Below are 27,126 nucleotides of genomic sequence, written 5' to 3'. Positions count from 1 at the left end.
GTATGTATTGCTTAATTGTATTCATTAATCTTATAGCACAGAAGGAGATGGCTGTGACTTTACTGATTTGGGCCTTACATTTGAGTTCTTTATCAATAATAATGCCCAGATCCTTAGTTTTAGTGGCGGGTACCGGTAGCGCATCGAGTGCAGGTGGCCACCAGTCAGGTGTCCAGAGGGAGGGTTTACTACCAAAGATGATAACCTCTGTTTTAGACGCGTTCAACTTCAAACAGTTGACGTCCATCCAGTCACTCACATTCTTCATACAGATCTTAAAGGCCTCGCCCGGGTGCTTTTCTCCATTTGTTAAAGACACCACAATCTGTGTGTCATCAGCATAGGAAGCCAGGACGAATCCTGCTTTTTTATTATCAAGGCAAGTGGCGCTACATATAGATTAAAAAGTGTGGGACTCAGGGCAGAGCCCTGCGGAACTCCACATGGTAAGGAAAACTGTTTAGAGGTTACTGAGCCCATTGCTACATTTAGTTGCCGATTGTTTAGAAAGGATTTTAAGAGTTCAATTGTAGTGCCTTTTATTCCTGTTTCCTGCATATGGACAGCCAAGATTTCATGGCGGACCGTATCGAAGGCGGCCGAGAGATCAAGCAGCACCAGCGCGGCCGTTCCTCCTCCGTCTAAAATTGACCGGATATCTTCAGTGGCAGTAATTAAGGCCGACTCAGTGCTGTGATGCCTTCTGAAGCCGTGTTGTGTTTCGTCTAATAATAAATTAGATTCAATGTGTTCAGTAATTTGTTTGTTCGTTAAATTTTCAATGCACTTGGCAGCAAAGGGTAATCTTGCAATGGGGCGCTAGTTATCGGGTTCTGAGCTATCAAGATTGTCTTTCTTTAAAAGAGGAAGAATGGAGGTACGTTTCCATTGAGTGGGAAACATTCCACTGACAAATACTGTATTTATGATAGAGCCCAGATACACTGCTAATTATGTAGGAACCAGATGCATTATGCTGGGCAGGGGTCATATGGAGAACCAGACTTAATTGATAAAATAAGGTCTATTAGTTGTTCATCTGAGGGCTTTTTAAATTCAGAAAAGCTAGTTATATCTTTCTTGGGGTTGGATTTATACTTGCTATGAATATTAATGCTTGTGAAATTGTCATAGATGTTAATCACCTTTTTTTGAAAGAAGTTCGCTAGCAAGTTACAAAAATCCTGACTTGATTCCATGTGGCTGACCTTATTAGGTTTAACCAGTCTGTTGATCACCGAAAATAGAGTTTTATTGGTGTCACAGGCATTTTTTATTTGTTTAGTAAAATAGTCTGTTTTGGCTTTTATAATGTCTTTTTTATGTTTTGCAAGTTTCACTTTGTATGCAATTTTCTCCTCTACCTTATAATTTCTTCTCCATTTTTGTTCCTGTCTGACATTCCTGTCTAGATAGTCTTAGGTTCTCATTGTACCAGTGTTGGGACAGTTTCCTTTTTTTTTTGATATCCTGGAGATGGGAGTTATTTTGTCCAGCATGGCATTTAGCCAGCGAGAGAGGATTTCAATATTGCAATCCGCGACTGCATCCTGCTCCAGTTGGCAGGGGGTAGCGGCAATTGCCTCAGCCAGAGCATCTGGCTTGATTTTATGCCAGGCTCTGCTAGTGGTATGTTGTACCATTGGTCTGTGCCGTGCTGATATTGTGACCATCATGGACCAATTAATCAACCAGTGATCTGACCAGGTTAATGGGAGGGATGGGGATATCATGAGATTCTCCCAATTGAAAAATATACCGTCCAACATGTGGCCAGTTTTGTGTTTTGGACCTTTACTGACTAGGGGCAGTCCAAATGAGTCCATGAGGTCAATAAATTTAAGTGAGTTAGGGTCTTCCATATTTTCTAAATGAAAATTAAAATCTCCCAACACCATAACATTTTCATTAGTGATTAAGGTTTCCATAACGGAGCAGATTTTATCTATGAAGCAATTCCTATCTCCGGGGGGGGCGGTATACCAGAACTCCTTTGATAGCAAGTGAGTCTGGAGGTTCAATAGAGAAGGTCATAGCTTCAAGATCCACAGTTTGTAATGGTTCAAATCTGGTCTTGTAATTATCTCGGTATAGAATCGCCAAACCTCCGCCTTTTTTTTGTTGCGTGTCTGATCTAAAAATGGTGTAGCCAGGAGGTGTAGCTGCAATAATATCAGGATCTGAACTCTTGTCTGCCCATGTCTCTGTTATAAAGGCAATGTCTGTTTAATGTAAGAGCAAGCTCGTGAAACTCTAATTGATGTTTCACCAGAGATCTAGTGTTTAAGAGCAGGCAGTGGATGTTATTTTTACTTATTGGAGGGGACTGGATTGGGTCTGTGGGCACCGAAGACAAAGTGCTCAAAGGAGTCGGACTTTCAGGTGACCATCTGGCTATATCAGAAGTATTACAATGTCTTAAGGCCAATAATTATTCACGGGAATACCCAATGATGTGGGTATGTTCTACAATTCCAGGGCCAGGGGTTGTGGCGCTCGGCACAGACGGGCGCAGACGGGCTTGCCTTTGGCGCGCCGGCGGCGCGACCGCTGCACGCGCCCGCTGCGCGCTTGCGCCATTTCCTCCCCTTATAGGCCCTTAAAGGCACAAGATGGGCGAGAATCCAGCTGCTCGGGCTGACAGCAAGAGTGAGTGCTGGGCTTGAGTGGCAGGAGGTCCAGCTTTTCTCTGCTGATCTAAAACTCTTTTGGGTGGATCCACCAGTGCCCAACAGCGCCTGTCAAAGCATCCTCAATTTGTAAGGGTGGGAGGGTTTGATGAAGTCTTAAAATTTCTTCTCAAAAAGAGAGGACCAAGCCCATGTGCTGAGAGAGTTTGCTACTTGGTATATCTACTTGCAACAAAAGTGCACCTGCCAGAGTTGGAGGCAACAAAATACATTGGTGTGTGTGTGTGATTAGGCCGATAAATTAGGACAATATTCCTGATGTAACAAGCAGCTAGATCGGTGAGGCATGTGAACATAACCCTTCAGACATTGAACCTGGTCCTAGAAGAAAGTCTGTAGAGCTGAATAAAAACCTTTGTAATGTGATGCGATTCATGTAGACCAAAGAGTAGCCTGGTGTAGTATTCTATCATATGAGGTGTTTGCATGTCAGACCACCTAGTAAGGTTTTTGTAAAAGTTAGAGTAGTCTAGCCTTCCTAACACAAAGTGTTTTAATGCTCCCCAGAATTCCTCTTTCAGATAAAAGGCCTTACCTGATTCAGTGATTGAAAAAGGACAACCGATACTAATGAATTGACATTTGACCTAAAGCAAAACCGTTTCTGTCATGAACCTTAGGTTTTTACGTCTTACTGTGGGCACAATCTTGCTCTCAATGATGATGAATACCAATCCACGTTGATGTAGTGTGCATCAACGTCCCTGAAGGAAAGGGTCGCGCGTTATCTTTTAAGGATACCCCAGCATTCTTTAATTGTATTCACCATTTGTGGTATTTTCACTGATTGCAAGATGTCTAAAAGGAGAAGTGTCATCTCAAAGAGGCTGAAAGATAATACTATTTACAATTACTCCACTGGCTACTACACCCTAGAATTAAATGGGGGTGAGAGCACTTGCGCCCTTTAAAACGTGCCTTCTGCACTGCACAGACCATAAGGACGCCATTTCAATTATATAGAACTTGCTAAATACCACGCAAGGCCCAGCTCTAACGCGCATTGCAGCAAGCCTGGGAGAGGAAGCAAAGCCTTACTCTAGATCACAACCAGTGGAAGGAAAAACTGATTCACTCTAACAACTATGCGTCACACTCAGGAGTGAGGGAAGCACACTTAAGATACTGTATTGATGACATTACATCCCAACTTACCTAGCCCCAAAAAGAGAGAAGGCAGCCCTCACTACCCATATACTCTGGCCAAGCCCATGATGCAACCCTTCTGGGCCCCAATATTGTCCACAATAAAACAAATTACTGGATCAGACCTGGCCATATGTGCAGAGGTGATTCTGTTGGGGAGTTGCATACCAGATATTTACCCACTGTATGTTTCACTAGGCAAACTGACATCCCATCTCCTGCTGGCAGCCAAGCAAACCTATCTAAACCTTTGGGGACAACAAACTCTACCATCCAAACGTAAATATCTTGAAAAACTGTGGTATCTTAGTTTGGAGAAGCTGTAGAAACTAGAGAAAGAAAACCATCACCAAACAATGGGGTCGTCTCTTGGACTATTTCAGCAGAGTCTTTCAGGAGTTGTTGTATCCAAAGTACCCCTGAGCACTGAAACACCTACATCCCTCCAAACTCGAAGATTACTACACTACAAACCTCCAGCACCATGGGGACATATAGGACCTGGGCGTGGCTGCCATTGGACCTTAAGAAAGCCAAAACTCTGCTGTTATATCAACCCAGCTTTGCAAAGTGTCCAAATGGGTGGTTGGAGGAAGAAAGACGGCTGGGGGGAGGGGAAGGACATTTTTGGGGACTGCCTGTTGTTTACTGTAGAGCTTGCTTTATATACACCAGATATTCTATAGATGTTTGAACATGGCAACAAAAGGTTATTGAAAATGTATTAAAACCTAAAATGCTCTCTAAGCCACTGCCGTAGCTGTATCTGTACCCACGGCAATATAAGAAGCCAGCACATCATTAGATTGTAGAACATAAGCTGAATACACCTATTGACTGTGAAAAGGTTATCGGTTTGGCAGGGAGACAAAGATCAGATGAAACAATGCAATCAAAGGAAAGCTTCTTCTTCACTCTCATGTTTTGACCTGTTGTCCATATTTTGGTTATGAATGTTACATGGAGAGTTGGAGCAAATGACTCATTTTGTCTTAAATTGTTTTTCCTAGTTTGTTTTAAGGAGATCTTAACTTGCTGGATAATAATAATGTTGTGTTGTAAGCACAAGGAAAATACTGAGAGGGCGTTATAAAGGAGTGGGAGAAGCAAAGGGGAAGAATGGTACCTGAATGATGGGGACCTTGAGAATGTATCATTAGATCACCTTTCATTCTTCCTTTTAATTTTGGTTCTCTGCAGAGTGAATAATTAGCTGTTGTCTGTCCATCATTGTAGAATATTGTGGATATATAAAGTGCCATTTATGAGGAAGTGTGTTGTATTTAAATCTTAGAAGAAGCCTCAATCAAGGTGCTTTAGAAGGAAGCCTTCCAGATGTGTTCTCAAGTTTAAACACATATTAAAGAAAAAGTAATATAACATGCCATTCAGTTGTGTCTTTGGGTTGAGAGAGGCATTACTACTCTCAACCCATTGTTGCGATTCATCAGTGTGGTTCTACTCCATATAGCTGCAAAGTTGCAGAACATGTATTTTCGCACAAAAGGTTTGAAGTAGCTATGATATCCCAACACATCTTTGAGAGCATGGCACTTATAAAGAGTTATACAAGCCCAGGCATACATATAAAATCTAAGTTCTAACCAATACCTTCCTACTTGTTGCTCAATATTGAATTTTTCTCCAGGATGGACGGCTTCGAGTGAATGATCAGCTCGTAGCAGTAAACAGCGAATCCCTATTGGGAAAGACCAACCAAGAGGCGATGGAAACCCTGCGAAGGTCTATGTCAACGGAAGGAAACAAGCTGGGCATGATCCAACTCATCGTGGCAAGAAGACTAAAACGGAGGGAGGTAATTAAATGTGTTATTTATGCAAACCTCAAATCCTAGCGTGCTGGAAGAGCCCAGAGCTTATGAGATTGCTGCAACAGAGGAAGAGGAAAATAATTGAATTCCGCTGTTAAACATGTACAACTTCTGTTCTAATGTCTTCAGCTCTGGAAAAATTCTTAAGCACGTTATTCTTTCCTCGGAGTAACCATCATTTCCACTGTGTGGTGTTTTACTTCTGGCAATCTTGAATACGTCTAAGGGGGTCTTCCGGCAACAGCTCTGCATTGACCAGTGTTCCTCATGTTTATTTACATCAGGTATTTCACTCTAGCATGGCAATGGGAGGCGGTGCTGCCAGTTTGAATATACTTTGTTGCAAAACCAATTATTTTTATACAATTTAGGCAGCTGGTTCTTTTGTCTGGTTTTTACTAGCCTAATCTGTTAGCACTTGTGTGTCTAGTCCGAGGTGCTTCTGGGACCTTTCTTCCACCAGGTCAGCTATGAGCAACTAAAAATGTCTGGAAGGGTAAGTATTATTAAAGTTTGCTTTGAAGACGAGGGGTGGATGGCGGGAGCAAGCTTTCACTTGCTGTAATTGTAGCCTGCAGAAAGAGTATCATTGATTTGCAATGAAAGCGTAATCCATCAGTCGCTCAAGCACATTATGGTCTCGAAAATATTGATGCAGGCATTTGGAAGTCTTTTATAATGCACTCCGAGGCCAAAAAGTATCTCTGTACACTTTCCCTTCATTGCCAATTAGAGGCCAAGGTCTACATCTGTGAAACCAAAATAATCGGGGAGTTTAATTATGAAGCTGGGTGGCAATTCATACTCGCCACTTTTATAATCCACATATGTATTTTGGGTTAAGTTGTGGCTGACCAGTTGTCATCATCTTATGTTGCTTTTTTCCTTTACAAACTAGATTTGGTTTTGTTTCATTTGTACAGTCAATACACCTCTGGAGTTCTTGGTAGCTTTCACTGGCAGGCAGGTGAAAGTTTGGTATTCCTTTAACAAATACAAATAAAGTAACCTGTCTTTTTTTAAGGAAAATTCAGTTCAAGAGGTTTTGTTACTTTGTATAATAGGTGTTTGTTACTTAACTCAGTGGTACTATTTTATTGACCTCGAGTGGGTGGAAGCCTGTGTGGGTCATTATCAAGCCCTAGTTTACTAAAGTTTGTGTTAGCCAGGCAGTACAGTGCCCAAAGAATGGAAGCAACTTCAGAGCCCACTTGACATCTAGGTGACTGAAGTGTCAGTTCTATGCTGAACAAAGCTAGAGGCATGCCAAGAAACTAGCGGATGCATTGAGTTTATAGTCTAGAAAGTGTTTTATTGATTGGTAGTAAATATCAGTGGGAAGATGTATATGGAAATATTAAACTTTGCATAAGAAGACAACATGCCATATTAAAGTATACTTATTATTTTCTGAATATATGTGCATCCTCCACCCCCTTTTTTCCTTCATAGGTGTGGGATACGGATCAGTGGCATGGAAACGGATGAACCTAGTGATATAGAGTAGCCTAGTTTCATTATGTCTCCCACCTTGGACCAGCCTCTTCCTCTTGCTCGGCTGCCCTTTCGCTCCCCTCAGATCTTGTAGACAGGTCTTGTGCTTGATCCCTGCTCAAGGAGCAGGCCCCACTTGTTCTTCAAAATTCCCTTTTAAGACATTTCTCCTGTTGTAGTAGGATTGCCCGACTATTTGACAGCTTCCTCTCTGTCCTGCTTTCATGTGTTTGTTTGTGGTATTTGGAATGTTGCTCTCGTATGAAGCTTTTTCTGTGGTGATCCCTCAAAATTCTGCTGATATTAGAATCTCTGTCCACCAATTTGACATTTGTGGTTCTTTTAAGGAGATACTTTTCACTATAAAGGAGCTGGCAAGAGCCACATTCCTTTGGAGTTATAGTGTTTTGGTACAAGGCAGCAGCAAGCGAGCAGACCACTTGGTCCATCCTCCCCGGCCCAGACAGACTTATGCCTGGTCGGGGTACCGGCTTCCCACACCATCAAGCTGACTACCATGGTGGCAGCATGAACTAGGATTCCCTTGGGTTAGGTCCTTAAATGCCTCTAAAGTAGAATGGCAGGCCTGAGTTGCTAAAATATAGTAGTCTTGCTGTTGAGTCCATACTTTCCTAAAGCAGTTTCGCATATTTAGCACAAGAGCTCCTTAAAATTCTACCAGAGGTTCAATCTATAAGCCTGGAGCGCAGAAATTGTTTGGCGGTGTGTGTACAAGCTGCAATATCCTGTGACCCATGAGGAACACAGTGATAAGCCAAAATATAACTAGGCAGTAATTTGGTCCAGTCACTGCCTCTAGTCAAATGGTACCTCCCAAGCATACATTGTGTTTCTGGCACAGTACTTCCTAGTCATTGGTCTTCTCATATTGTGAAGTTGATGCTGTGTTGGTAATTGTATTTCCACCATTAATACCCTTAATATCGGCAATTTCTGCTGCCCCCAATGACTTCATTTTCACAGACTGTTCTAATCACACCAGATAAAAATAAATTTGCTGCTTCAATCAGAAGACTTTGAGTGTTGCAAGGCTACTATCTGAAATTGCTGCATTCTTTTACACGTCACTATTGTGTAGAATATAAAACCTGGACAGATTCCTAATTTTGTTTTTCAGATTTGTTCAACCTTTTTGAGTTAACTGCTGATACCCTAGTCTTAGACTTGTCCCAAAGTTTCAAGTGGGGTCTACCTTCACCACTGATGTGAATATTAAAAGCATTGCTTGCCCACAGCCCCAAGGGTTTACCATCTTGGTCTGTCATTCTTTCCTTTTGATTTTGTTTGACTTAGATCGTGGCTATTGTGGGAACTCAAAAAAACTGTTCTTGGGCATGATTTGGCAATAAAAGCTTAAAGAGGGTCACAATGTTAGGGTTCAGAAACACAATAGTTAACGAAGCATCAATAGAAGTTAAAATGCCTTCCACCCAACGTAGCTTTTGGGTCTAGCTTGACAGTACAGCTGTTACCAAATGTAATGTGATAAACCTAAAAAAGAGGTTTAAATAGTACCACAGAAAGGGGGGGTTGCTATGCCCACATTTTGGTAGCCAGGAGTACATGTTTTGATTGGGTAGAGGTTGTGTGCTTCCACTCCACATAGCTGTGATTATTTTATTAATGTATCCAGCTGCCTGAGCTAGCAGCCGCATGAATGCTTGAGCTTCCACTTTCAAAGTCACATATACCCAGCTCTAGGAAAGTGACTTGGATAAGTAGATAACTTATGGTGTTTGTCTTTCTCTGGCAGCAGCACAGAGGGGAGTAGGGCTGTCATGAGGAATGTATTGCCGGCCCAGCACACTCCCCTTCCATTATTAACTTTAGACTTCATAATGCATTTTTGTGTTTGACAGCAGTATAGGATGCCTAGGGCTGCACTAATCTACATCAATTTTAATGTCTGTCTTGACAATGTAACTGTCGCCTGACGTTATGAGATCAACAAAAAAGAGCTGTCATATTACTACTGAGAGAGGAGTTTATGCTCCACCCACATGTTGGTTCCCCTAACTGAAGAATTAGATTTGGCAAAATTTGTGTTGCTTGTATTCCACTTTCTGGCAAAGCTTATCATTGATTCCGCACGACTGAGTTGGTTATGGTGGCAAACCATTGATAATCGCTATAAGCCTGATCTCCTTATTGTTAAATATTATAAGGGCACTTGGTCCGACATATTTACTGTGAAAATCACATGCCTATAGACAGATATTTTGTTACATGAAATGTCAGAGATTACTGTAGTAGGGAATGATTTTGGTTACAGCTGTGAAAATCCATAGATATGAGGTGATTTTGTATATCTTTCTAATTTTGACATGGGTCTCTGACTGCCTTGTGGAAAAGCTTACGCTCAAAATTGTGTAGACATGAGTTGGTTATGGTGACACGCAATAGGCCTGAATGGTGCCCTTGGAAACATCTCGTCCAATGCTATAGGTCTGGTCTTATTATGAAATGTTATAACAAAGGCATTTGGTCTGGCGTATTAATTGTGAAAAGCCTTTGTTAAAGGCAATTTAACACTTGTGTGTTATCGCATTGTGTTGCAGGCTCTTCAGGTGTCTCCAACCAGTCAATCGTGAGCTACCAGCAGCTCACAGACACCTTCAGAGTAACTCACAGCCTTGAGTTAATTTTAAAATAAGTACATGGCCACATGATCCTTTTAATGTTAAGGGAAGACTGTGTTTATTTTACATTATTATCTTCTTGCTGCAGATAGCAGGGCCTGATGATGAGCAGGGCTAACGTCAGATTTATGACTGAGGGTACAGAACTGAAGCACTGAGGTATTTAAATCTTAAAAGTACTTGTCAACTCAATATTGAAACAAAATTAGGTTTCTGAATGCTTTTAAATGGGATAAAATTAAAATGAAGAGTTAACTAAATGATTAAGTTAACTCTTCAATGTAATGTTGTCCCTGTTAAAAGTGTTGCCTTTATAAACAGCAGGCCTCTTGCTCCCAGGTTCCAGTAGACACTGTCCCGTATTTACTACTGAAAAATACTGTAATTTTTTCAAATTAGAGAAATTTAAAGTAGATAAAAATACTTTGGGAAACATTGAGTCAATGTTTTTCTCCACTTTCCACTTAAGCCAATTACAATGTCATATTTTATGAAGCATATTTCTTCACTTAAGATTCCTCCTGTTTAAACAAATGGCACAGTATCTACAGACCACTGGGTACAAGACGCCCACTATTTGTAAATGCAACACATTGAAATGGGAGAAAAAATCTATTCCGTTTCATTTTCTCCCATTTCAAAGTGTTGCATTTACACACAGTAGCCATCTTGCTCCCTGTGGCTGGTAGACACAGTGTCATATTTATAACTGAAAAATACACCCATCTTTTTTAAGTGGGAGACACTTAAAGTGCAGAAAAATGTTCCATATTGTGAAACGTTTTTGAAAAACACTTTACATTTTTCCCATTAAAAAAATGGTTGTATGATTGTGTTATACATCTAACAGTGTCACATATGGTGAAAGGTATGTTTTGTGCCCCAAGTACATGCAACACAGATTCTCATTCACATATATTCCATTCATATGCACACATGTTCATACATCCAAAGACTATACTGACTCTGACGCACATGACAGACCTGTTCGAGTACCCATAGTCAAAGTATTTTGTTCAAACCCTAGTCTTTGGCTCGATGGACATTGGTTTAGATTCAAAGGAACTGGGCGTGGGGGTGTCTGGTAATGTTGCACGAGTGGCTTGGCCTTCAGTAGCTCACAATGATTTTCACTGATCAGAAGTAGCTCTCACTCCAGAAGAGGTTGAGGATCCCATTCTGTTACACATCTCACAGATTGCCATAGTAGGCGTTGACGCTATTCTATCAGATAATATAAAGGTAAAGCTTCTATGCTGAATCGAATGGTGTCCCCAAGGACATACGAGGTGATGAGCCCCTAAGTTGATTCGATTGTCCACAAAACAAATAGCATGTTCAGTTAAATAAGCCTACTAGAGACAAGGTAAAGTTGGAAACCATGAATGTCTATTAAATAAAGTTAATTACGGAAGGCAAAATATGAAATCAGTCAAAATGCATAATAAATCATATTTAGGGATTTACAATAAGACTCATTCAAATGCAGCAGGAAGGTCTGACAAGGAGTTAAACCTCAGATAAATGTATCCTAAATTGTAAGTGTGGGACAGACTGGCAAGGGTCTGCTGTCTAAGAGTCGGGGAAGAAACTCATGATTCACCTTTGAAAAAAAAAAAGTTAGTTTTATAGGAAAATATGCAGCAAAAATCATGTCATCATAAAGTGAATAAAATGTTTCATAGGCTCAACCAATCACAAGACAAATAAATGCAACAGTATCCAGTTACATCCTCAAAATGAATAATTAGTCTTTCCTTGACCTAATGCCGTGGAATGTGACAGTACAAATAGAGTTTTATAAAAAAGACAATTACTACTGATAATGACGGACTGCAGTCCTGTACATTTCTGGGATAATTACCTTTTAACATTTCAGCGTGTGCCAACTGTCTCATGATTTCTTGTTCATACAGAACCACATCTATCAAAACTACATTCCCCCTTGTCAGAGGGCTTTGACTGTCGTGGGGTCTGAATCAATTGTAACAATCCTTCCTGACTTTACCTCTCAGGGCCTACAATTCTTTAATTATTATGATGTCCTGAAAAACATCTATATTGTCTTGTGATAGGGATGTAATTAGGAGGTATTTGGGTTTAAACCCGCTATTGCTCCGGGTGTTCACATCAATCCCTAAAGTATCCAGGATTTGAGGCAAATTCACATCAGAGTTCTCACATCCGCCCTCTCTCTGTAGTGCTTCTAATGCTAATAATCCCTCCACATCACCAATTTGACTATCACTGAATGGAACATATATATGTGTGTTTTCTGTTGCGATTGTGACCACGGGTGAACGTAATAATGAATTAGTGGATGAACGCATGAGTGCAAGGATGAGTGGCAGATAGTTTTGATGACTTGTTGAGTGGCTAAACCCATCAATGACACAAAAGACACTTTAATTCATTACATTGCCAGTGACTATTAGCGGGTAACTTTACCCAGTGTAATGTCTGCACATATGCTCTGTGATAAGTTCCCTAAAGGAACAAAGAATGTTCCATTGATCACTAATCTTTTTTTTTTTTAACGGTATTTGTAAGATATGACATGCATTTCCCCAAGAGAGTGTGCTTAAGTTTGCAGGGAGCATCTTAACATCACTAATACCATTGTTTACCATTGTTCCCACCGCATTGAGAGTGGACTCGTGTACTGAAAACCTCCATTCATTGTTGTTATTTGAATGGATGCATTGCTTATCTGCAAATAGAATCCTAAACATTATGGTTTGTGTTTGGTACCCACCGCCATTCCCTAGACCTAACCAAGAACGTCACAAGGGACTGTTGGGGGGTAGACGTTCAGGGGTATCCCCACTACACAAACTAGGAGCATTCCATAACTCTGCAGTCTTTAAAGGAAGCTAAATAAGCTATCTCAAAAAGAAAACCTCATGAAAGGTAGGAGCGAGTGTCTCGTACTCGGATGCTTAAATGGCAGCCTCATGTAGGAAGGCCGTCTCGATTCTCTTAAAAATAAGGGTTGTATAAAAAGTGCAAGCAAAGTTGTGCCGCCTTCTTTACTCATACTTAATACTATTTTGTTCTTTGGATTTCGCCCACCCTACCCTTTAGTCTTTGTCCATTCTGGTGACTAATCCCATTTCTCTCCACAGGAGCTTTCACACCAGATGCAATGACATGTTCAGGCTCTGATTCATGCCTTCCTCTGACATTGTATTTGATTTTGCAGTTCTCTTCTTTTGTAGAGTTATTCATTCTTTGTATGTATTTATTCATGCGGCATGAGCTCATCCAAACCTATTTTTACATTTACTAATATATCTCTTGAACTAGTTATATACTCTTTGTAGTTGTTCTGTGCTTCTATCTGCTTATTACCATTCTTTACTCACGCTATTAGTTATTTCATTTACTTCTATGGTCTCCAAATTCTTGTTTCACTGGTCCTACAATGTCCACTACTGTTTGTTATTAAGTGTCCTTGTGTACGGGTTCTTCTCTGAAGCCTACACTCTCAACGACGCTTTCAATACAAAATTTGTTTTAAAAGTACTACTTTACATCATTTGCAAATGTTAAGGTCTGGTCATAAGATGCTTTTATCACATTGACGTTACAACAAACAAATGATGGACGGAATGCTGACAATGCAGACATTCTCCCCCAGTCAAGAGATCTGGGTTAAATCCATCGTTCTTTTGCCCACTACGCCACCCCAGTTCAGACATGGCCATATGCAAATCAGTCTTGACCCTGTGCCTCATGGGAACAGTCCAGCCCGAACTGACAAGCCACGTCTTCCCTGGACCGGAATCAAGCATCCTAGGACCGGTTTCTGGCTATCAGCCGTCATCAGCCAGGATAGCTTGACTCCAGTGGCGCAGTGAGCACGGGACCCACGTCTGGGCATACCCATCCCACTTAGGGCGAAAAGCGTTACAACAAACAAATGATGGACGGAATGCTGACAATGCAGACATTCTCCCCCAGTCAAGAGATCTGGGTTAAATCCATCGTTCTTTTGCCCACTACGCCACCCCAGTTCAGACATGGCCATATGCAAATCAGTCTTGACCCTGTGCCTCATGGGAACAGTCCAGCCCGAACTGCCAAGCCATGTCTTCCCTGGACCGGAATCAAGCATCCTAGGACCGGTTTCTGGCTATCAGCCGTCATCAGCCAGGATAGCTTGACTCCAGTCCAGGTATAGCCAGAAACCGGTCCTAGGATGCTTGATTCCGGTCCAGGGAAGACATGGCTTGGCAGTTCGGGCTGGACTGTTCCCATGAGGCACAGGGTCAAGACTGATTTGCATATGGCCATGTCTAAACTGGGGTGGCAGAGTGGGCAAAAGAACGATGGATTTAACCCAGATCTCTTGACTGGGGGAGAATGTCTGCATTGTCAGCATTCCGTCCATCAATTGTTTGTTGTAACGCTTTATCACATTGACAACATGCCACCAATGTTATTATCGATGCCCACGTTGAAAGTAGAGCCTCCCTTTCTTAATATGGATATTTACCTTCTGCGTGACTCTCGGGTACCCTTAGGAAAATAGAAAGTGTGTGGGCTCCATCATCAGATGTATGCTCTGCAAAGTCACCTCTTGGACCTTTAGAAACAGAATAAAGACATCTGCACAATAGTCCATTACAGTTCTTTTCATCACTTTTTGTAACTATTTTGATATTTCTAATAATGTTTGCCATTATCAATAGTAATGAGGATGAAGTGAAACCCTAGGTAAGGGGGTAATAAATATAAAGATGAGATCTCAAGGATCACGAATCGACTACTTTCAAAACAATTCGATCTGGATCTTGAAATATTCATGGGATTAAATTGCTTTTAGAACGTGCTCTGTCTCTTATTGAATCCTAACGATTGGGGAAAGTAGCTAATATTTAATGCTGTTTTGTCAGGAACTCAGCTTAAGTATCTAGAACATCGCCTTGAATTTGACCTTCTGTTCTACATTACTTTGTGCTGCATTATGCATCTGAAATAAGCATGCTGAATCATGGCCCTAATGCACTCAGCGCTGGTTAATGGGACCTTCTTTCAAATATTACATAATGAAGCATGTCTGGTGTGGTAATAAATGATGTTGCGGTGCAAGTCGTAAACAGCACAGCATGTGGTGGTTAACCATCGACTGTACATCACATGTGCAGACCCTCTTATGGAGCTCTGCGATATACTGTACACTAAAGGGCGATATTAAATGTCTGTTTTCACTTCCATGGTGGAAACCTTGATGGCAATCTAGACAAAACAATTAAAATAATATATAACAAAAATAATAAAAATGTCATTGAATCAGTGTTTTTGCAAAGTAAAGCCTGAATACCCATTTCGTTGTTATTTTGGGCTCTCCAGGCGGAAGCAAGATTTGCCCCTAGTGCTTCTTTCTCCGCATGAGGTGTCATTTGTTTTTTTTTTTGTGGAGCTGGGTGGGGCAGAGCGGTGGTGAGGAAAATAATCACTATAGGTTCGGTGTTTTTTTTATTTTTGAACTAGAAATATTTGGAACTAGGCAGTTTTCCAGAATTTCATGATTTGAGGTGGAATCATGAGATTTTGTTGGTCAGCGAGTTAGCATTTTTGGACAGTCGTGCTGAGGTCCCAAGATGCAGCAGATGAAGACGCCACCCCCAAACACGAAGAGTTATATTTCAGTGAGAGAAGAAGGAATTCAGCTTTTGCAGGATTCAGACATCGGGTATGTGTTCAGGGCCGAAATGTTAGCTGGGCCCAATACTCTCAGATGAATTTGTATCCATGGCGCATACGGCTGTTTTATGCACTGTGCCTTCTGGTGTTGTGAGAGACCGCGAACCTGTGTCTATCATATGACACTTTATGTAATATGCCATCATTTCATTCCCCCTCACAGTCTTTTTCATGCTTCACTTCTCTAAAGTCATTCCTTTTCTTTTTCTTCACTTGTTTGAAAGTTTTTGGTACGAATCAGAATAACGGTGAATTATTTGGTTCATAAAAGCATGTAAAGTATATTTGGCTTCAAATATTTATAGAGATTGTATATTTAATTGTTTTTATTGGTGCCTGTCCTTCGTTCTGAGGTGCATTGTCATTTTTGCAGAAAGTTAGAAAAAATAATTCTCATTTTCTTTTGAGAAACTTTTCATTCCAAAATATTGTTTCGTTTAGAAGCCTTCATTAGGAAAACATTAAATAAAACATTAATTGGAACACCCTTTCCTACTGATTCAACACATCTTTTAAGATGCCGGTTGTTTAGGGTGATCAATAATTGGATGGATTGTTGTAGGAGAAAACCGAATTTGAAATTGAATGTTATGTAGTGGTGGTTGTTGGTGCATTCGACAGAAACCCTACACTTTCGTAGTTGAGAAGAAAAGTTTTAATTAGGCTAGAACCTTGCAACGTTCCAGTTTGTATTTGTGCCATGCTTATATTTTTAACTCCTTCATGCTCAAAGTTTAAATGTAATTATATCCATAAGCTCAGTAAAGATGTGTTAAGTATGAAATGCCCCTTTTGCTTTGGGTGATCGAATGGGACGCGCACAAGGTTGTGATGCGTACGCATTGCCTGGCGGCCACTTGGAGGATTCTTCAGCGCTTGCTAGAAGAGCTCTCCAACATTAAGCGTGACCTTCGCTCTTTGGAGGTGCAGATTGTCGATTGTGTGGCCCAGGCTGCCTAACTCCAGTGACTGTTTAAGCAGCGTAATGAGGCGGAGGCGCTATTGTGCAGACATGACTGCAGAAGACGCACAGCTCTGCAACATGCTGAGGGTGATCGTTCGGGTAGGCTATTCGTGTGGCTCACTCATGAAAACTGACAAGGTGCTCCTATTGGCGCAAACCGGCGAGCTGACGGTGAGCTGCTCACCTCGCAGTTGGGCATCAACATGGCCATTTGGAATACTTTCTAGCACTGTACAGAGCACCCCCTCTCCTGAAGAGGCACAGGCATTCTTTTATGATCTGCAGATGCCATGGCTGAACAAGCTGCAAAGCAAGGAGCTGGACGAACCCCTCCAACTGGAGGAACTCCAGATGGCGATATCTCAGATTGCCTGTAATAAGACCCCAGGCACTGATGGCCTACCAATTGAATATTACTCCACATTTACCACTCAGATTAAGCAAAGGATGCTTGATGTGTTCAACGAGACCAAAGCACTGTGTCGCCTTCCTGGTTCGCTCCATGAGGCTTTGATTGTGGTTCTTCCTAAACGCAGCAGAGATCCCCTGGATGTTCGCTCCTATTGCCCCCTCTCCCTGCATATTCTTGGTTGCAAGATTCTGGGCAGAATGCTGGCCAACAGCTTGCTCTGCTTGATTCACTCGGTTCACTCTGATCAGTCCAGGTTTATACCGGGTTGCAGCACATTTCTGATCATCCGTGGTTTCTCCGCATACTACATTATACTCCGGCAGAGGCCTTTGCACATGTGGCGGTCTTGCTCGACATAGAGAAGGCATTTGATACCCTGAGCTGGGACTTACTTCTCTTGACACTCTCCTATATGGGGTTTGACCTGGGATTTCCGATGACTGGTGCAGGTGAAAACCGTCCAGATGATCTCTGACAGCTTTTATATTGGGAGGGGCGCAAGGCCGGGCTGTCCCCTCTGATCTTTTCATTGGCCATGGAACCACTGGATAGTTATTTCCGTCAATGAGCACTGCACTGAGGCATCCCAGAAAGAGGTATACACCATGTGATTTCATTGTATGCGGATGATGCCCTAGTCTGTCTCTGCGACGTGTGGTCTGCACCCCCTGAAATCATGAATCTACTTGATGACTTTGGGGATGTATCTGGCCTACTTGTGATTTGACCCTAGTCTTGCATATTTCCACTAGCGTCCAGACCGATTATACAGCAAGTGGAGCCCATAGGGAAGCACTTGCAGTGGTGTTATTACACCTTCAAATACCTAGGTGTATGGATCTGTCACACCGAGAGTGGCCTTAAAGAGGGCAACATTGACAGAGCTGTTAGCTGAATCAGTCTATCCCTGTCCTTCTGGTGCTCGTTGCCCCTATCTCTGTAGGGACCCGTGGCCATCTCTAAAACTCTAGTACTACCCCGACTGCTCTGTTTCTTTGCCTCCATTCCACTTATGCTCACAAAGTCCTCCTTCAGCACAATAAATGGATTATTACCTGAGCTTTTATGGAGTGCAGGCAGGCGCCTGGTTGCAGTTACCAAGTTCCACCGTCCATTGGAGGAGGTCCGTTTTGGTGCTTCTAGTTTTGAACTTTACTACGCTGCAGCACAGCTGCAATGGCCGCTGGCATGGCTACATAGTTAGGCTAGCTCGGAATCGCCTCCCATTGGCAATGTGCTGAACGGTTTTAGCACCTACACATGGCTTTCTGCCATTGATGTCCGCCCTCATGGAAAGACGCAACAGATGACAGTAGCTGGGGTAGGTATGTATTTCCTAGAGGCCCTCACCTTCCTTACTCCCCCTTCATTGCTATCTGGAAATTGCAGTGCGTGCAGGCTGTAATTCGGTGTGTTGACATTGCCCCATGGAAGGCTGCAGAGATTGAAAGCGCAGGCGAGTTTTATAATGAGGGGACCGTCATTTCCTTCCAAGCCATGATGGACGCATGTGATTTGAGAGCTTCTCAATTCTTGACCTATCATGCTATGCAGCATGTTTTGCGAGAAACCTGGAATGCCGGGGATGTGAAGCCAAATACCTCAGCGATACTGCACACGATGCTGTCCACAGTGGGCACGCAGCATGCCATCCAGTACATTTATACTTCTATACTTCTCTTAATGCTCCCCCACCTATTTATGCAACACACTCAAAATAGGATGCGGTTCTCCAGCACCCTTTGACAGATGTGGCATGGACAATTGGTGAAGGAGACCTCCCACAATCCCAGGTTCCGTTTCACTCAATTTACCTATGTGCACCACACTTACTTATCAATTCACTGCATACAACACATGTTCCCGATGCTCTCCCCTGAACGTCCCCATTGTAAACAACCAAATGCTGATTTTTGTCCACATGGTATGGTCCTGTGCAGTCTTACAACTATCATATCTGAGCAGCCTTCGTCCCCCCCCATCCCATGCCCACACCTGACTCTTGCCTTTTGGGATTATGCCGGAGATCTAAGGGGGACAAACACCTCCACCACTTCGTAGATCTGGCATATGTGGTGTTTAATTGTCGAATAGACATACACTGGAAGGCCTCTGCCCCCTGAACTCCCCCCCCCCCCCCCCCTCCCCCAGGACTCAGACATTGGCGTGGAATGTTGCAGATGTTAACCAAGAGCCAAAGCCCATATTCTAAAACTACTTCATGTGAGTGGTGCTTGGGGACTTTCTTACTTAAGGTAGAAGCGAAGACAGATGAGCGCCAAGCATGAACCACACAATAGCGTTTTTCATCACTGCTATACATTTACTGGCAAAACACTCTCACTGCGAGCTGCTGTGAGACGCGGGGTACCACATTCGGAGCTTGCATATTCTACTTTCCCTCTTGAATGACATGTACTACTGGGTCACATCTATCTCTTACAGGCGCCCCAAGAACAAACTGTAGTCACTCATTGCATTGGCCATCTCTCCTTCCTCCAGATTGCCCGGAGGAGATTGTTCGCAACGCTCTCCTACTTTCAGCCTTCCCCAGGTGCTTTCGCCTTCCACCCTGCATGCATCACTCCACATACACTGCTGGCACCAGAGCTATAGCTGTTTGGTTTAACCGTGTCTCCCTTTTTATCATAATGCTTCCCTCTTAGTTGAGAAACATTACTTTTGTGTTTAATGATGCTGACTGTATTGTGTCTTAATCCTGAAATGCCTCTCTGATAATTGTAGGGATGATGCTTTTTCTCAAGGCTTGTCTTTGTTGTATCTAAATTGAAAGTCGTTTTGCCAAAACTGTATTGTAAGTAATGAATAATAAGTTCTGGAATCTGTGGGGAACCGCAAACTTCCTTCCACCCATATTTTCCCCCAAATATGGGGATTAAAATAGTACCTCATTTGTGTGGGTAGGCCTAGTTCCTGCTACAGGAAATGGCGCAAAATGCAACATGCATACATCACATTTTTCCACTCAAAACTGACCCTTTTTTTGCAAAGTGCGTAGTTGTGAATTTGGGGCTATAACTCAGCTGGCACCTATGGAAGCCTAGCAAACGTGCACATTTTTGAAAACTAGACACCTATGGGAATCCAGTGTGGGGTGACCTGCATGGCTCTCATCAGGTTTTTCTTATCCTGAATCAATCTGTTGCAAACATAAAACTTTAATAAAAAACACCTTTCCCTCACATTTCTGTGACAGTAAGTTCTGAAGTCTGTGGAAAGCCACATATTTCCTACCACCCTGAGTCCCCACTTGTCCCCTGATAAGAACGGTAATCCATTTGTGTGGGTTGGCCATGAGACCGCGATACAAAAAGGCCCTAAAGCGTTACATTGATAGATAAGCAGTTGGTGTATCTGCAGTATTTGGGAGCATGCTGTGGTGCCACACATGCAAAGCAACAAACCAGAGACATTTTTTAAAACTAGATAACCAGGAGATTTTCAAGGTGATGTGCCTTGCATGGATCCCATGTGGTTTTTTGACCCGCAATGACCTGCAAACCTCAAACTATGTCTGAAATCACATATTTTCCTTACTTTGCTGTGATAGAAACTTCACAAATCTACAAAAATCCTACCGCTTAACATGACCCCACTTGTGCCAATAAAAATGCTGCACCATTTTTGGCTAAGACTAGTGCCCGCTACAGAAACTGATCAATCAAGGTCAATGGAAGCCCTTGCAAGGGGAATCCCATTGACCTTGGTTGTATCCGTTCCTGTTCAAACCGAGGCCAATGGGAGTTGTGGGTCCCCACAGATTCTAGCAGTTTTCCACACAAACACAGGAATAAAGTATTTTTTCAGAATCCAAGTTTGCGGTTTGCAGGGCATTGTGGGTAAGAAAATGTTTTAGGAACCACGCGAAGCACACTACGGTGGACTCCCCCTGGTGTCCAGTTTTCAGAACTGTCTGGGTGTGGAAGGATTTCCCACGTGACAGCCTACCAAAGCCCAACATGTGCAGCCATTCACCATTGGAAGGTTATTGGGAGTTAGTCACACTCTCCTGGCCCATATGTAAAAACAACACACAAAGGAATCAAATGTCCCCTTGTTTGCCGGTGTGCTGGGTTTTCTTAATGCACAGGGGAACAGAAAGACTGTTAAGGCTTTAGTTGTTAGGGTGGGGCAGATGATAGCATGGGTCAGAACCACCTGATTAATTAATGTAAAAATATGACTGGCAGACAGTGGGCTTTCTGGCCCTGAGTGCCAAAACTGGGGCAAACCTCCTGTCTACCCTGGGTAGGGGCAAAAAAGACTTGTTTGTTCCTTTTTGTGGGTGGGGTGTGGCCTCCAAGATTGTTGTTATTTTGCACATCATGCCACCTCAGTTTGGACCCAGCCATAAGCAAATCAGTCTTGACCCTGCTTGAATGGGAACAGTCCAGCCTGAACTGCCACGCCAGTCCTCTCTGAACCATAACACAAGTTGTTGCCCTAAGTGGGATGGGTATGCCCAGACATGAGTCCCGTGCACACTGTCACTGGAACCAAGCTATACCTGCCTGATGAACCCTAACTAGGGCGAAACTGCTTCTGGGTTGCCTGTTTTGTGATCAGGGAAGACCTGGCCTGGCAGTTCGGTCTGGACTGTTCCTGTTAGAGCAGGGTCAAGACTGATTTGCATATGGCTGGTCCAAACTGAAGTGGCATAGTGTGCAAAACCATGATTGACTGAGATGCTGCCCGAGTGATTACCAGTGGCTGAGATGCATTCAAGCATTCCATCCGTCACTTCTTTTAGGCATACTTTAGTTTGTCCTTTAATCCAGGCCGCCTCGAACAACCAGGGATCCAAAAGCTCTCCTGCCTCAGCCTCCTTCAGCACCACAGCCACCACTTTGGCGCGATCACTTGCCATAACCTCGCACCTAAAACCTTCCACGCTACCCTCGAAACCTTTCTTTCGATTCCAATACCAGCTTCCAGCCTGTGTAACTGATCACCTTCAGATGTGGCTAATAATGCCCAAGTTTTAAGGCAAAGAGGCAGCCTGCCCCTTCACATCAGCCATAAAAGCCCTTCCTCCCCAATCTGACCAATCCCTGCCCTTCACACCTGTCAGGCAGCACCGCCCCGAGAGCTCCTTTCTCCCAAGCTCATGTGTTGCAGCACAAACGTCTGTCATGTGATTTTTTTTTTTTTATTATTTTCCATTTCTGTTGAGTTACAAACATAGCAGAAGTATTCAGTTCCTTTATAAATCAATAGCAGATGACTCGAGATTTTCGGTAAAAATGTTCATAGCAGGGCCCGACCCGGTTCATGTCTTACTACTGAGTAGGACTGCGGCTTGTAAGCAAAGCACAACATACATCTACTGGAGAAATCCTGCTCAGACTGACTCTTATGCACTGAAATGATTTCTCCCCTGAAGACGTGAGCACTTCTTACCAGCGTTTGATAACTCTTCCATGTGAAGCATCACCCCAGCGCTTATCAAACGAGAAAACGTATATCTGGGAGCTTCAGTAAAACCTCATTTATATCAAACCTGCGATGACTCAAAGACTACTCATTCGTCTCCCCGCCATGACCTAATATCCAGGGCGCATCTGTGTGGAATGCAGACGTTTTTACCTCAGACCCCCCCAATCTCTCTGTCTGGCATTACGCCAGCGCCCAAATGTCATAAGATCTTAGCGCACTGGGCTGGATTCGGAGCCCCGCTGTGAAGGCTGTAGTTAAGCATTTCTCGGCTGCCCTTGAAGGAGATTTTTCTCAGACTCGTCGCGGCGCGCATTCATTTTCCATGCTGGGTCCCGTACAGCATGGCCCGTGCCGGGGACTCTTTGGGCTGATGATGTGATGCGTATGTTTGTTTGTCCTGAAAGCCTCGCGCCGTTCAACCCTCATCGCCTCAGTAAAGTTCACGTGTGTTTGACAGCTCAATGAATTGGGACTGATTTTAGGTTCTTTCGCTATATGTATATTACATTTTAACTAAGTTGCCTAGTTTTGAGGTCCAAGCTCTGCATTGTTATTGCTGGAACAAAGCAACATAGTGCATATTTTTTGACTTTTCTTTCAAGGTAAAGGTAAACTCCCATATCTCTTTGCAATATTTATTTTGTTTAGTTTGTTTTTCATTATATTAAAAAATGAAAAGGCCCTACTGAATGTCACTTTTTGCCCACATGTATTGTCCTAAGCGCATCTGCAACGTCTTAGCCAGTTGGCTGTATGTAACCTTTCACATTTACATTGGAAGACTATATATGTAACATTTCACATTTACAATTGAAGACTGTATTGGCTGGTGTGCCTTTCAGAAGAGTGGCTTAGGGAACCAATTTCTTTTACTCAAGCGGACGCTTAATATACCGTTGTATGCATCCGCATTTGTTGTATTGTGAAGCAACCACTATGTAGGAAGGTGACACAATGAGTGCACATTCTATGTAAGAGCTAGACGGAGAATGGTTGAGGGGGACCTTGACGTCACTGTTGGTGTGTAAACATTCTGAAGTCATACATTTTTTACTGTGGTCCCAATGAGGCACACAGGCACCAGTCATGTTAGTCATTCCCACTCGTGTGTCTAGTTAGACACAGGCACCAGTCATGTTAGCCATTCCCACTCAAGTGTGGTGTATCTACCTAGACACAGGTCATGTTAGCCATTCCCACTCAAGTGTGGTGTGTCTACTTGGACACAGGCACCAGTCATGTTAGCCATTCCCGCTCAAGTGTAGTGTCTACTTCGACACAGGCACAAGTCATGTTAGCCATTCCCGCTCAAGTGTGGTGTGTCTACTTCGACACAGGCACCAGTCATGTCAGCTATTCCCGCTCAAGTGTGGTGTGTCTACTTGGACACAGGCACCAGTCATGTTAGCCATTCCAGCTCAAGTGTGGTGTGTCTACTTGGACACAGGCACTAGTCATGTTAGCCATTCCCGCTCAAGTGTAGTGTCTACTTTGACACAGGCACCAGCCACGTTAGCCATTCCCGCTCAAGTGTGGTGTGTCTACTTGGACACAGGCACCAGTCATGTTAGCCATTCCCGCTCAAGTGTGATGTGTCTACTTGGATGATACTAAAACGAAGACTAAGATTAACCTTCCCAGTTAGAAAGAACCTGGCACATTTCGAACATTGCCAGATTTCCCCCAAACAGAAACGGCCAGTTGATGGACCAACTCACAGTATATTCTCTGTGAGGAGCAGACGACCCTACTGTTTGTGCTTTTGTTGTAGTGGCTAGCAAGTTACCAGATGAGGAACTTAGGTTTTTTTATGTTACCTGTTCATAGAGCCACAGGGATATCTGTCCCTACTGTCCCATGACATAAACTCTACCTTCACCCAGAATCCATAGTGCTGTTATACTTCCAGTATAAAACTCTTAGTTTGTCCAGGCCCTAAATTCAGAATGGAGTTAATCATTGATTAGTTATCAGCCCCTATGGCATCATGCTGTTATCCCCTGATAATGAAAAGAAACTAAAATCAATACTACTGCAAACATTTCGGTATGCGAGAGAGTGCAGGGTAGAAAGTGTTATTTATAGTTTGTAATAGTTTTGTGTTACACTCGACTGGGTAACTTCCTTATTTTGTGTTCTAAATGTACCAGACCTCCTGGTGAACAGTTACCTATCCGTGTCCAATTTCCAAAATACTGTTTTGTGGAAGAAGCAATGCTTAGCTGCTGCTCAAAGAATTACATTTACCCCGGTTTTAGGATTATAAACCGTTTTAAGGCTATTTTACAAAATCTCAACACAGTTCCTTTTAGGAGTCATGCACCCACCAGGGAGGGTATTGGCACATTTCCATTAAGGTTTCCTGTTGAAAGATTTAAAATCTGAAAAATCACCCTGGGGATATGGCGCTAAGTGACTGCCAGTTGGTCATTAAGCATATATGTCGTTGCTAATTATTTTGACGTAGAGTTCCCAGTGGGTCGCCAGCCCAAGGCATTTTGTTGCAAATCCTGATGCTTGTCAAAGGAACTTAAATGCAAATTTTAATTTTCATACAGTTGGAGTCACCTGGTAGCCCCCCTGTCCCCGAGCTGCCAATCGAAACTATGCTGGACGACCGGGAACGAAGAATTTCTCATTCGCTCTACACCGGTATTGAAGGTCCGGACGACTCGCCCACAAGGACCGCCACGCTGACGAGGATAATGGGTGAGTCAAGGCGGCGGTGCTAATCAGATCCTGTTGTGTCTCTTTCATGGTTCATTGAAGGGTGGTTAATGAATTATGCATGCGGCAGACAAGTAATGCAGAAGTTACAGACAACAATTGCTAACAAGCCTTCCAAACGCGAGTACCTCGCTCAATGTTCTAGACATTAGCAATGCCTGCGTCAATGCCCGGGAGAGGTGGTGCAAAGCTTCGGAATACCTTAGATGGTCAAAATAGGCCAAGATGCACAATTCTGGTTTTCTCAGTGGAAAATGCGGCCATTTTGTTTTGAAAATGTACTTCTTTGTTTGCAGAATTGCTATTGGTCGGTTTTAAGAGTATGGTAAAGCTTCCTCCTTTATAATCCTACTTGCAAAAGAAATCCGCAGTAAAAAAAGAAAAAGAGCAAAATACTTGCCGCATTATACTCTTGAGGGTCCTCTAAGCGGTTCCTTGAGGTGCTTGGTTCGGAATTGCTCAGAGCTTTGGCTTCAAAGTGGTATTAGTAATTTTCTGCATCCTTTGTTTGTATTCTGCCCCATGCTGGCTCTGAAGTCTCCTGTGGCCTATGAGGTTATTAGCACTTGTTCTGCAGCAATTCAGCTTCCCGCGAACATCTCCCGTTAATAAAGACTTGCCTTACCACTGGAGTGGTTGGTGTTCCTGAGCAGCTCATCATGGGATTAGTTTGTAAAGGATTAGCACATTTAAAGCACAAGGAAGCATTTGATTAAAAAAAAGCTGCTGACATTAAAGGCATCTTTATTCATAACACTTTTTTTTTTCAAGCCAGAGAGCCTCTGGGTGACCATCTTAGCACAGCGATTGCCTTTTCAGCGCCTCGCCGTGCTAAGAATTCGACATTTTTGCAGACAAATGAGCTCCCGTGATTTTCTGACATTTCTAGCGAATGCCCACAAAAGAAGGGCTGGATTTGTAAGAGCAAAATCAATGCTGTCTGAGTATTAGCGCGCGCAACAAGAAATGGGCGGGAAATGTTCACGTCCTTTCTACTCCAAAGGCACCTTGATTGAATTTTGTAAAATGCGGGTTAACATGAGCAATAAGCATTGTTTGCCTCAGTAAGAAATGATGGCGTTCGTCAGCATATGCACTAAACACAGGGCTAGGAAGGGCGCGAGGATTTACAACACACCAAGCAAAATGCTATTTTACCAGCTGGAGCGATTCCCATATACTAAAAGAAGGGTACTTTTTAGAAAATCTAACTCTAGTGTCTGATTATATGGAATTACCAGTCATCCACTGTACTGTAATAGAAATGGATGTCTGTGTATGTACTATTTCTATTGTGCAGAACCAGCTTGGGTGGTGGGGGGCAACAGATTGCTGTATAGCAGGCCAAGCGAGTCAGCCCCTCTTTTGGGGGGGTTTTGAGCACAGATGATTTGATGTTGTGTACAGCATTAGGTAGGAGTATGGGGTGCCCTGTGTTAGGGTGATGGTAAACTTAAACGTACATGTTTGTGGTGCAGTTAGGAACCCTAGCAGACGCAAACTTTAGAAAGGCATCAAGCATGTCGGATTCTTTCATACGGCTTCTGATGGGGGTGTGCACTGTGACTGTGCCTTTTTTAGGTTTGACATGTAATGATGCTTCTGCCATTCATGGCAAAGACTGTATTCTAATATATAGAAATGCATTGCATATTTTTGAGCCCCTCAAAGATGAACATTTAGATATCCTCTTCCTCCCTGAAACTTGGATGACAGAATGTGCTGCACCTGATATTGCTTTTGCTCTTCCACCAAGTTAGGCTGTGGTTCATCAGGACAGAGCCAGAAAGAGGGCGAGGGGTGTGGGGGAGAGTGTATTGCCAATATTTAGACACTCTCTGAAACGTAGCTCCTTTGTAATCTCTGAAATCTCAAAAGAAGAATCCCTGGCTTCTGTCTCTCCCCTTCTTCTAACAAATCGTTGTCCAGGCTGCTGATTTATCATCCCCCGAGCTCAGCCACCAGTTTTTTGTCCTCATTAGAGGAGGGGCTGTCCAGTTTTATGCTAAGATACTCGAATCTCACAGTTCTGGGCA

General features: G+C 42.9%; 1 protein-coding gene across 8 annotated transcripts in view; it reads left to right on the top strand.

Moving 5' to 3' along the window:
* The window catches only part of PARD3 (par-3 family cell polarity regulator), a 1,320,414-nt gene that overhangs the window by 733,305 nt on the left and 559,983 nt on the right, over window positions 1-27,126 (top strand). For all 8 annotated transcript variants that reach the window (XM_085631870.1, XM_085631866.1, XM_085631868.1 and 5 more), the window contains exons 14-15: window positions 5,485-5,652; window positions 24,922-25,072. In XM_085631870.1, the coding sequence (XP_085487996.1) occupies window positions 5,485-5,652; window positions 24,922-25,072 (319 nt within the window). The remainder of the gene's footprint in view (window positions 1-5,484; window positions 5,653-24,921; window positions 25,073-27,126) is intronic.

This window comes from Triturus cristatus, chromosome 10 (assembly GCF_964204655.1).
Source record: "Triturus cristatus chromosome 10, aTriCri1.1, whole genome shotgun sequence".
Classification (NCBI taxonomy): Eukaryota; Metazoa; Chordata; class Amphibia; order Caudata; family Salamandridae; genus Triturus; species Triturus cristatus.
The sequence above is the reverse complement of the archived record's forward strand: the minus strand, read 5'-3'. Positions and strand labels throughout refer to the sequence as shown.